This window comes from Podarcis tiliguerta (genome assembly GCF_965153285.1).
Source record: "Podarcis tiliguerta genome assembly, chromosome: 7".
Lineage (NCBI taxonomy): Eukaryota > Metazoa > Chordata > Lepidosauria > Squamata > Lacertidae > Podarcis > Podarcis tiliguerta.
In genome coordinates, this window is record NC_139540.1 from 21,736,211 (window position 1) to 21,749,409 (window position 13,199).

At 37.3% G+C, this 13,199-nt stretch overlaps 1 protein-coding gene across 49 annotated transcripts in view; it reads right to left on the bottom strand.

The window, feature by feature from the left end:
* The window catches only part of RIMS2 (regulating synaptic membrane exocytosis 2), a 348,259-nt gene that overhangs the window by 102,644 nt on the left and 232,416 nt on the right, over window positions 1-13,199 (bottom strand). For 15 of the 49 annotated variants that reach the window (XM_083450342.1, XM_083450348.1, XM_083450349.1 and 12 more), the window contains 5 exons: window positions 11,008-11,070; window positions 8,012-8,086; window positions 6,208-6,285; window positions 5,097-5,270; window positions 3,851-3,960 (listed from right to left, as the gene is read on the bottom strand). In XM_083450342.1, coding sequence (XP_083306468.1) covers window positions 3,851-3,960; window positions 5,097-5,270; window positions 6,208-6,285; window positions 8,012-8,086; window positions 11,008-11,070 — 500 coding nt within the window. The remainder of the gene's footprint in view (window positions 1-3,850; window positions 3,961-5,096; window positions 5,271-6,207; window positions 6,286-8,011; window positions 8,087-11,007; window positions 11,071-13,199) is intronic. The other 34 variants (XM_083450374.1, XM_083450385.1, XM_083450371.1 and 31 more) reach the window with 6 other exon arrangements.

Here is a 13,199-nt window from a genome sequence, read left to right on the forward strand (position 1 = left end):
GGACACTGTTGCTCAGAGAGTCTACTCTCCCCCACTAGCCATCTTCATCCCATACATCCCATATTAACACTTTGATGATGCCCCTCATCACCTTTTTCTCAATTAAAAAGTCAAAAACAGTATAACCTTTCCTTGTAAAGAAGATGCTCAAACACTATTTTGGTGCCCCTTTTCTTCATATTTTGCAGCTCTGTAACATCCTTTTTGAGATGGGGTGAACAGAACTGCACACAGTATTTCAAGTATGACTGCACTATACATTTGGATAATATCATTCTGATACTTGCAGTAAAATTTTTGATCCTAAAGGCACAACAGTCAACCATCTAAGTCACCCACCAACTACAGATCAAACCATGCAAACTAGATAACAAAGTGTCACAGAAATACTTAGGGAGGAATAGCTCCAGATCAGGTCAAGTTCTGACAATTATCGAAGTTCTGGTGGCCCAACAGAGACTCAGTAAAGCTCTCATTTTCAGTGGCTTCCCAGAACTGCAGAGGGGATTGGTTTGGTAAACACAAGCTAATGGGCTCATTCAACATGATCCGTCACTAGTTGGACCAATCTGCTCCAAATCCAAGTCACACTGCTGGCGAAGGCAAAAATCCAGAAAACCCACAAAATATAATCTATATAACTTTTTAATAAAATTGTTTCAATAATGGTGTTAGACCTCTGGCCTAAAAGTTTCAGATGAATGAGACTGAAGGACATTTCAGCACTGGAGATATTTAGCCATCTATGCAGTAAATAAGACTGCTTCTTAAGAAAACACCCCCAGATTCTGAGAACCTAAGTAATTGCCAGCCAGTTGTCAATCTCTCTTTTGAGGGGCAAAGTATTGAGTGGGTGGTTGCTGAACAGATCCAGGCACTCTTGGAAGAGACTGATTTTCTAGACCCATTTCAATCGGGATTTTGGCCTGACTTTGGCTCAGAAACTTCTTTGGTCACTTTTTATGATGACCCTTGGCAAGAAAGAGACAGGGGCAAAGGGCAGCTCTATTTCTCCTTTGCATCTACAGGAATGGCAGTGGATGTGCTAGATGTCTTGCCTCAGTAATGGACTGGATGAGAGCCGACAAACTGAAGCTCAATTCAGATAGGACAGAGGCACTATCAGTGATAGTTCCCTAGACCGGATAGCTGGGAGACTGCCTGTTCTTGAGGGTGTTACACTCCCTCTTAAGGAGCAGGCACGTAGCTTGGGGGTGCTACTGAATCCATTACTACATGGATTCAGTGGCCTCAGTGGTGCAGAGTGCCTTCTGTCAGCTTTGACTGGTGGCCAAGCTACACCCCTACCTGGACTGGGATAGCACTTTAGTAATATTCAATGGCAGGTACCAGGCCAACAATAAAACTGCTAAATACTACTAACCATATTTAGTGTTAATGATGTGCTTGGTGCTGAAATACAACATACATACAACATGCAAACTAATGCATGTTCATTGTATATTATGTGCATAGTATTATGAGACAAAGTTAATTTGGGGTTTGTTCTTTCTGAGCAGCAACTTCCATGTCACATGACAAAGTCCTTTTCAAATACAGGAATATTTCAAAGGGATTTTTGTGACAAGACAACATATGTTCAGAGTAAAAACCGTTCCACTGAGATAATTCAAGCACGTTGTGTAAGTCTAAGTGGATTTTAGGAACATGGTGAATGTATATATATAATATATACAATGTCATTTAGTTAATATGACTCTACCATGGTCCAAATATCAGGGCACAGTTCTCACAAAAAGTAATTTCATACCAAGACTACTTCCCATTGTTAAGTAGTCTGCATTTTGAACAACAATGAACTTTATTACCTTCAATCAGACATATCTAGATTTTCATTTGATACTTAACGTTTAACTGTTACAATTGTTTTCAAAACACAAAAGACAACACAAACTGGGATGATGATCTCTGAACAAACAGTCTACTATTTCAATAAATTAAATTTTCAAAAGTCCAATATACAAAGAAAATGGAAAATCGCATGACAAGGAAAAATTGACTCTCTGTGACTGGTGCTGGTGCATTTAGTGAGTGCTTCGCAACACAGTTGTGGATACCAAAAAGGTTACATCAAAACTGATGCGTTTAAATTCTGTTATGTTGTTTTCTTTCTTCATCCCACTGTGTCAGGTTGTTTTTGACTGCTTATCCCTACATATGAGCATGTGTATGTGTAAATTCAGTCTTCGGCTACAATCCTAACCCACCTACCTGGGAGTAAGCCCTATTAAATTCAATAGGATTTACTTCTGGGTAGACATGGTTAGGATTGCACTGTAACTATTTGTTATTCTATTTAACTATGAACCTGCTATATGATCCTTGATTCCAAAGGGTACTGTTATGTATCTAAATAATGTACTCTAACAGAGTTGAGTAAGTTAAGCTGTTGAATAGTGCCATAGCTCTGTTGCTATTTATATAAAGCTAAGTTACAAAAGGTGCAGTGGATGGTGGTACATGCCTCACTAATGTAAAATATTTTAGAGTCAAGGTAAAATCTATACAATTCAGTAGCATCAATTGCAGCAGTCCCCTCCCCCCTTAGAAAGCCTCCCATGGAATAAAAAGGCTTATAGCACAAAACAAACCCTCCTTTCTGTTCAGACCTTCTCCTTGTCTCCACTGTCTGGGGGAAATTAAAGTAAAACAGAAAAGGGAACCAAAGCATGGGATTAAAAAAAAAACCACAAACCCCATGAAGTATACAAAAGGCATAAAACGGATCTTCATTTGGAGGCAGCGGAAGGAGTGCTCATCTGGGCAATTAAACAGAATTTTGTAGTAATATCTGAGAAGTCTAATTGTAAATGCTGAAAGTGTATTTTATTTTCATGTCCTATAAGCATAAAAATGCTCCCTCCCGAAATTTCGAACAGGACTCAAATGGTGGAAAGCATGATTCAACCAAACATAATTGAGGCATACGTGAGACCTAAACAATTAAAATTAGCTGTTGCCAGAATCTGACAGTCTATCACACTCAAGAAAAATTTGCTTAGTAGCCAAGGCTCTCCATCAGTCAGGCTTCATATTTTGACCAGATGGCTGATACTGCATAGGAACTTTATATTTGAGAGGTAGTGTCAAGCCATTCATAGATGTCAAACTGCTTATAATGTGGGCCTTTTTCACATAAGAGTAACCTCTGTGGGCAGATGCAGCATGGCCCATTTGGCTGGCAATACAAACACCCATCACTCTTCTTTCTCCAACAGCCACCAATAAACATCTCCCCACAAGTCTCTGGAGGGAAGGGGGAAACTACATGAGTAGAAATGAACATATGACCATAATATGCAGCATAAACTAAATGTCCATCCATAATGGTGAGCCACCATCTTGTGTTTAATCATTTTAGGACTGGCATCATAGAGGTACCTCCACATTTCATCCTTTATATTTGCTTTAATTATCCTTATTTACGAAGAACGTATACAGGGCCATTGTGTCACATTTTATGGTCCTGCATTAGCTGATATTCCTATGAAATGAATGGGATTAACAAACACTTGCAACCTTTTAGGATGGTGCAGTTTATTATATGTTCATCGTTAGAAGACTTTACAGATTATGTTCTAACTTATATTTTGATTGCAATGAAGGTAGGATGAATCATGATCCACGTATTAATTCTATAGTTGTGATGACAATTATAGAAATCAATACTGTACAGAGCTTTAAAAGCTATTGAAACAAGTAATGGGCAATATAGAACACATCTCTTGCCAAAAACCAGTTCAAAACCTTAAGAGGCAAAGGTTTCCATTCAGCGCTATTACTTTTATATTTAGCAACAACATCTCTGAACTTTAAAAAGCTCACTTACTTCTCTCCAGTGTTCCCTTGGGTGGGAGTTGTGGCAATTGTCTACCCCTGCGTCCTGCTACTGGAGTACCTGATGGGCTTGTTTGGACAGACCCCGTACGAGCATGTGACCTACAGGACACAGCAAAAGAAACCATTAACAGTGAGACAGAGTTATTCCTAGGTGTCTGAAAAACAAATAAATGAGGAATGGTTTTTGTACAAGTTGAACCTTTGTTAGCTGTGGCAGCTCGGCCCTATGCGTTTTAGAAGGCATAGTTATTGCTAAAATGAAGGTTCATCTGAGGAAAAAGCCAAAATTATGCAAAAGGATGATACATGTAATGTTTAAGGATTTGCATCTGCAAATTGTCTATGAAAATGTATGTAGATATATATATGCACACAGATGCAATAACACATACAGAAAGAGATACACATAAAATTGTGTGTATGTATATGTTCTATATTTTAAAGTCCAGCAGAAAGATACGTATGGTTTCAGAATTCAGTTAACATATTGAATCAGTGTTTTATTCAGCTATGAATATAAGGCAAGCAATAAGGCAGATGTACATTTCAGTGACTGAAATGGAGTAATATGATTGCTCTTAATAATCCTAATTCACCACTAAAAGACAAAGAATCATAATATTTTGCCAGAAAATAATTTCTGTGGACACAATCAGCTCCACACATTTCTATGCTATGTCCACTGTACTTTTTGTAAAAACAGTTTACTTATTTCAATACTGTTTGATCAGAAATACATTACTTAGACAGGAACAATGCAGGACATGCACACAGCAAATCAGAGAAAACAGCGGTTAAAATCGTACATACAATTAATACAATCAAATTTAAGAAACTGTTTTTTGAAAGAAAAAAAAAGTTTCATTTGATGTTATGGTGATAATTCCATAAGCGATGTCAGATGACCACATACAATTTCTCATTCTGTAAGAGAAATACATGGCAGTTATGAGGTGCACATGGTGTGAGAAATCACCCAGGATTCCTGATAAATGAGAAATCACAAAAACAAATGTAATTATTTATGTCATTAATCATTGTTAGTAAACAAATTAGAATGGCAGCCACACCATTATATCCCCTGTGGAATATAAATAGTGTGTTGGCGTTGGCAGGGTTAGTATCTACGGCTACTGGTGATCAGTCAATGATGAAAGGCAATACCATTGAGCTTTGGGGAAAACAAAAAGTGAGCTAGTGGGGCAGGATTAGTCTGATTGGGTTGTCTGTTTCACCTCGATAAGGCAGGTGAGGGAGGGGCAGATCTTCCCGTCATTAATGAAGGCATCGATCTCATGAGATTTGAGTCAGGACGCTCAGTGGATCGAGAGCGGGGGCTGGGCCGCTCTACCACAGGACGCTGTTCTGTTGATCTGGATCTTTGATATGGTAGTCTAGGTCCCCAATTCCTGTAATGTTAGTCAAAAAGCAGCTCAATTGACCTTTATCTATAGTTACGCACTATGCCGCATCATACTGGGTTCGGAGATGATCAACATTATGTACATTTCTAACAGCTTTTTCGTTCTTTGTTTTAGTTAGCTTCCTGATAACATAGAAGACGTATGAAGGGAGTTTGTCCCTTTATTAATAATTTGGTATATGAAAACATTTTAAATGGGTTATAATGTCATAATCTGCAGCTTGTGTACTAGGATATCCTGCATTAGAATGAGTCATTTACTGTTTTGTGAAGACTCTCTGAATTAAGAATAAAAACCATTGGCTTGACTAAAAATAGCAAGCCAAGTTAATATTTTTAAAAGTAAGGTGATAACTTGCACTCTCAGTCTGTAAGGTTGTCATTAACGTCAGTACACTTGATTAGGATAACTGAATATGAGTAAAAGACTTCAGGATCTTGATACTTTCATTAATATTGTTTTCCGTTCAAAAGATGCTGGTGTCAACCAATAGGCTTAACTTTAGTCAAGGAAAGTTGCTGGTTTTTTCCCTCTGTTTTAAAGCAGATGGGAATTATCTGCTACTGAATATGACCTATGCAGGAATACTAGTTGCACTTCTGAGGGAAAAATATAGATCATATCAAATGGAATATGTTAGTATATCAGCATAATGAAAGAATACCTAAAAAGTCAAAACAAAAAGTTTTCAAATAGTTATTCAGAAATGTGTTCACACAAAACCATTTTTCAGGGTTGCAGGCTTTCAATGAGGTACTAAATAAATGCCCCACAGACAGGTTCAGAATAATACCATCCTCCAATAGCCTTAATCTAAAGCACGTAACAAGCAGATACTGTACACTGGAACACATGATCAGCAGGAGATACTAACTATCAGGGAGGTATCACAGCTAGCCTCAGACAAACTCACAAAGATTACCTCATGTTTTCTTCTGGATCTATATATTCACTTTCTGAACAGGAAGCTTGATCTGCCAATACATCCACTGTTTCACTTCTTTAATGTCAAGGATAAACAAAAAAAGGTCACCTTAGCTAATGCTGCATTTATCAGAGAGGTGTATATTTACGGGGCAGCAAGGAAGTGTCAAGTCTATAACTACAGGTCTTGATGGAGTGGGGGGGGGGGAGGTTCACCCTTAAAAAATCTTTTATGTAAAACTTACTTAAGGGCCGCTTGTCATTTTACCACCACAGTGTGGGAGTTTCTGCAATTTCTCCCTTCTTGTATCAATAAAATAATGTCAGAAGCCCCAAGGCCATAGGAGAGAATCTGTGGTTCCTTTCCACATCAGTGCAGTTTCCAGGAGGAGCTCTTCTATAGTCTCCTCTTGTGTATTCTGGGACTTCTGGTGTCATTCTCATGGCACCAAAAGCAATTGCACTGCAGCAGCTCCAACACTGGAAAGGTAATGCAAGACGGCCCCCCACAGCCAAAGGCTTTCTTTTTCCATCTACAGGACACTAAAAGTGATGGTCTAAGAAGAGCGAGACACATCTTACTAAGGTACTCCATATATGAAAGAGATAATGCTCTTGAGGGCAGGGTTCATAAAAGGATCTGTGAAGATATAGATTCTATGTTCTCTAATGCAGTCAACTTTTCCTGAGTCATTTATGGGTACATTATCAATCAATACACTTCACACTAGTTCAATATCCAACCTATAGCTCTTGAATAGCTCTCTGAATTATAAAACTCTTTATACCTTTCAGTGGAGCATCCTTGCCTTGTCACATGTTAAGCTTTTCAAGCACGTGTGATTAATTTTAAGTCATTCTAATGATATTCAGTCACACAACTAGTATTTGTTTCTTAAATTGCTGAAAGCTATGTAAAAATAAAAGTAGAGTGCAATCACAACAAAAAGTAATACCCAAGATGTTGTCAAACTCTTTTTGCATTACAGGCAAGTGTTTGCCATCCCACTATTTGAACAATAATTACTTCAACATCAATCTTTACTGGAAAGAACCCTCACTCTATTTTTTGTCAACTTGTGAGAGATCCAAGTACTGGTACATTATTTCCCTGTACACTAACTAGAGCTGAGTTTCTTAACCCAGCAGTTAGATTCTGCATAGTTTTACTAGGCCAAATGTCATCATGAACTTGGAATTTACAAATCCACCAGACATATCAGAACTAGAACTTAAATTACATTAGTTAAGATGTAACCTGACAAGCTAAAACGATCTATTAGTGTCACACTGCAATAATCTTGTCTAAACAAAATCTTTATGTACATCCTAAGCTGATTAGATTCACATACCTTTTAAAAATAAGTAGAAAATGAATCTTGCACATCAAAGTTATGTATAATTAAGGGAACTCCATTAACATAGAAAGTTTTAAAATTATATATATTGCTACAATGAGCAAATTAGGAAACACGATGATGCATGAGCACAGACAATTCATTGCTTCCTAGGCCAGGTGCTATCTGCTTTGTTAGACACAGTATTTGGTTTTCTGTTCATAGTACATGACAAGTAATGGCAACAGTCAGGGCTAAAACAATGAAGCCACTTAAAGCAATGAATGTGTCAGTGACAAAGAAATGAAAACACAAAAATGCAGCATGAAAATGGTGCATTTTAATGAACATTTAAGGCTTCCTCTACTTCTAGAGACACTGATTGCACTGCAACAGGAATAAAAACAACAAATACCTAAGAGTAACAAGTGCAAGGCTATACTAGCTACTTTTTACTGGAAGTACCTGTCTGTATCTGTGGAAGGCTGTTGGATCTCAATCCTTGGACATGCTATTCTTCTACTAGCTATTGGAAATTTGCTGTTTGGTCACAGACACAATATCCTTTGTTAGCACACCATCTTTAACCATTGCTACACACAAACAACTCATATTTCTATTTTTTAACCAAGGTAAAACACCAGTGTTAAGCTATCAACAAAACAATTTTAAAATAATTACATACTGAGTAACTGAGATTTCATTTTAAAGCGGACCACAGTCACTAATAGTGCATAATATAACCATAAAATTAATATGTACTAATATTATAAAATTAAGCCATCATATATGTAATATAAGCAAAAGTATGCTCAGATATACTGAATATAGAATTGAGATAATAAAATAATGTCTTAAAGAGACCATATATGATGAATGTATGCTATGGCAAACCAGAAAAAATGAATCTGTTTGCTAAGATTTCATTTTCACCATTATGTACTTGTGATCGCTTCTAAGCAGTATATCCCAAAAGTCTATGATATCAGTAAATAGTTTTTCCAAAATATCTACCACAGCAAGCTATTCATGAAAATTCCTAAAGTATTTCTAAAAGCTATAAGAAGTATTTCCTCCATATTTTCTTCCCATGAAGTTAAAAACTCCAACATAAACTCTGTTAAATCCAAACAGCTAATTAAATAGGAAGGAAAAATGTGGTTTAATTTTAGGAGTGTTTTAAAAATACATAAAGTGTTTCCTAGATTAGTTTTAACAAATTTTCCACCATTTGCTTCAAGGCTGCCTATAAGCAAAGTCAGAAATTAAAAATGAACAGATTTATGCATCCAGTCTCTATGTAAGGCAGAGAATATGATTCTTTTCTTTCCTAGTATCCCACCTCTGCATTGTTTCTGTACATTTTATATGCTATATGATATGTAGCATTTTGACTTTTTTTAAAATCATCTATTACAGAATGCTCCAGTCTCAACACAAGTAGTAAAAGACAGTCCTATTTCTTCCCAAATATATTTAATTTTCCTTATTTCTCATTCACCTGCTACTGCCAGTTAAGTAAAGTATAAAATAACTTATAGGCCCAATAATGAACCTCACTGGGTTGTAAGCTTGGGCAGTGTGTATGAAGGTCCTGGGCTGCCCAGACATCAAGACCCCTCTCTCGGCCTCACTGATGCAATATGTTTGGCACCAGCTTGGCTGCAGGAGTTGCCAGGAGGCAGTATACAACCAGCTGTCTTAGGGGCTCCGCTCTGGATTTTCTCTGCAGCGTTTACTCCTTAGCCTCTTCTTCTCTTGAAGATATTCCACAAGGCAGCGGGGATTTAGGAACAGAGTTTTACTTCTCCTAGATGGGCTACCTTCCCAGGTTGATGAGCCCCATCTACCGCTCACTTCCCTCTACAGCATGTGCAGAAACTCTTCCTGACTGTTGGAACCACTATTGGTCTCATCCGCTCAATCTGCCAGAGCCTGTCTTTGTGTGCAAAGGAAGCTCCTAACTCACCAAGGATGAGAGACCCATTTGTTACTCCCACCTGGTTTGGCTGGCCAGTCGAAACCATTCCTGGGTGTGGCCACTGTCTTATGCTGACAGCTTCTAGGAGCCACAGGGTGTGGACCAAAGGTGGACAAACTACCACAGAAGGAGCACGATGTGTCCCCACCAGTGGTATTCCCCCTCCCCTAACACCTCATATACCACATTGAACAAAGTTGGTTTTATTGTTAAGCTATGTATCATAATATTTGGAAAGAAAACGATGTAGCCAAGTGCCATGAAAAGAAACTACAACAAAAAACTCAAAAATATCCAGTTATTCTAGTTGCATCAAATGCTGTTTACACTATCTAGGGATGCATGAAATGAGACCCACTAAACAAAATCTATTGCTTCTTCAATTTTCCTGTTCCCCAAGTAATATATCTGCATGGCAAATCTATCTGGCAGAACAAAATTAAAAAAGGATCTTAACTTCTCTTGAATTGTTTTTTTGGTGGAGCAGTTTGCAAACACCTGCCAGAGTGGACTGTCGACATGTTAGTGTGCAGATCCTTTATTCATTTTTCTCTCTACTGAAACACAGAAATGGGCTACTATATAAGCTTTTGGTGGCCTATAAACGAGTGGCATAAAGTTTGGAACTATTCAGAAGTTTACCAATAATGAAAAAATGCAAAAAAAAAAAAACCACCGGGGAGGAAAGGTAAATTATAGCACCACTACCACATAAATTGCAACAAAAGGCCGTTCACAATTCACAACTTCCTTCTTGGTATGAGAGCCTTTATCATACAGAGCAGAGGCATTTGGGTTTCCAACAGACTGCTGTTAATCAGAACATTCCAAAGTTTTCTGCTGTTGATTGACCACTATCAGCTGACACTACAATCACAACAACACACGTAACTGGAGATGGACAGTGTTTCACCTGAAGAGCTCCTACTATGCTGCTTCATTTTCACTGCCTCCAAACTGTGTCATCTGTCTTCTATGAAACTTTTTCCAATTAAAAACCCAGATTCATATAAATATTTGAAGCATATTTGCTATTCTCTCTCTTCCCATGATGAGGCTGAAACTAACTCTGGAAATAAGGGATACAACGTGACTTATTAATTAATTTAAATGTAGTGTCAGTGCACAGGTAATTTTGGATTAAAAATGAACAGAACATAATCTACAAAAGAGGGTCAGATACAGGGACACAACGTGTACATATGCTTGTGTATGGAAACCTGCTCAAAGAAAACAGGTTTGCTTACCTGTAACTGTTGTTCTTTGAGAAAGATCTACATACAATTAAACAAACTATGTGTGTGATGCAACATGGAAAGAAGAAAATAATGGACATGCCATATTAAAACCTAACCCTCTTAGGTCTAGTGAAAAAAATGACACTTATCAGGTGTGAAACCCATTAATAAAATAACACTACATTTAAATTATGAGTACATGTCTTTAATTATAGAAGTGTAACACTACACTCTTTACTTACCCATAGTTTTCAGCTGAACCATTGACTACATGATCTGCCCATGAACTTGCACCATTGTAATACCTTTGCAATGCAGTTAAAATAAAGACATGTTATAAAGATGAAGCTATTTACATATCAACACTTTTCATGAAAACATATTTTTGACTGACTAATCTGGCAATTATTTCCAGTGTTTTCTGTATATCTCTTTCAATGAATGGATGGATGTATATGTATTTCCCCCTTAGCATATTGGTGCATTGAATCACTGTCAGCCCATTTGACCTATTATCTTCTAATATTCAGTCTATGGTTTGTTTGTTGGTTTTCTGTGTTATATTGTTTTGATAAGACTTGTGTTTTATGGAATATATTCAAAGAACCCCTTTTCTTTTTACAGTTAAAATATGTATAACCAAATAGCCATTCCAATCTTAAATATATGCACTAGACCATATATCTGTATCACTGGCATTATAGTGCTGTGAAACTGAGAGCCACTTCATACTCTATGGGGCAGCAAATTATTCTGCCAACTTCTACGCATGTAGAAGGGAGCCATGGCCAATCCTGGTTTGTATGCCACATGTAACTATGGGATACATACAGGATACATACAGATGTGCTGGCAGCAACAGCAGTGTATAAATGCTTTGCATATATCCATGAAACACATAATAATACATTGCATTTACTGATGGCATAATAATGTGTATTCTTTAGCCTAACCATACGCACATTGTGAGTAACAAATATTTCAACTGGGGTAATTAAAAATATATAACATTATGTGAATACTGTTTGCAAGAATAGTGTGTTTTATACAATATAGTGGAATTTTTGGGGTCATATTCAACTAAGTTATATTCACAATAGGCCCAGTGAAATTAATGGACCTCACCAAGTTATGTTCATCAGTGTAACTTATGCAGCATGGCTGCAATCAAACGACTTACTCAAAATTGTAAAATTTTTATAAGATGGGGAAAATATGGAAATAAAGCAATGACAAGAAGATATGACAACAGATGTGATTTGCTACGTTTACCAACGGCATATTACTGTTACAGAAATAAGTAGGTTGACTTATAAAATCAGAACCACGTGCTTTCATGAAAATAAAATTCAAGAATGAAGTAATTTAAAACAAGATAATGAATCTTTAAATATGTGTGTGTGTGTGAATACCTAAATATGTACTTTTATGTTAGCAGATAACAGGAGAAATCCTCAAAAGTATTCAGAAATAACCCCCCCCCTTTTTTTTTTTACCATGTCCAATGGTAAATAAACACTTTGGGTATAGGGAAATATCTCTTTTGGTTTAGGAATTGCATAAGGTGTGATGTTTAATAATAACAGCAAAAAATCAGAATAATGAAACTATTATGCAATTAGCCAAATCATATAATAATTACTCAAATGTACAGATACAGAATTCTCTCACAATAGTGAAACAGCATCCATGTACAGGTATATGCTATTGGGGTGGGGGAACATCCTTAGCATCTTTAGCAGTGGCTAAGACTATCAAGGCTTGCAAAAACTACTTAGCAGGCAGCTGAGAAAGTGACCCGTTTCTAATATTAGTGCATTAGTCTCAACTACCCATAAACTCTCATCAACCAAACTGATACAAATATTAGAACAGGCATGGCTGGAGGTAACCTTCAAGGGATAATAAGCAGCTTCCTGCTCATCCTCCTCCTGTCAATCCAACCAACTATCCTGGAATTGGCTGAACAGCCAGCTGACCATCAGTGCTTCAGTGCCCTGCCCTTTTCACAGTACTTGTGCAGCACCGATTAAGTCTTAGACTGGGAGAAGCCTATGTTTAAAGAGAAGTTTCACAGACCAGTAGCATCATTACACATACTTAGCTCCAATGTACGAATAGATCACCCCTATGCAGAGGTCACTGTTATCTCCTGTTTCTGCAAAATCTCACTTTTGCAGCTATGCATGCAATGCAGAAGCACAGAGCTTTGGATTGATTCCCAAAATGCCTACATAACCCTAACCCCTGCAAATAAGATACTTAGTAGGGATATCCAGAAAAAACCCAGAGATTTGTGACATTGTTACTTGTGGGGGGAAAGGTATGGGCATAAGAGAAAATTAACAGTGTTAAGAAGAAATTGGCTGCAGTGCACACATTCTACCAGTAAATATCTTCTGGGTGAAAAAGTACTGTGCGGCTCATGCAATAC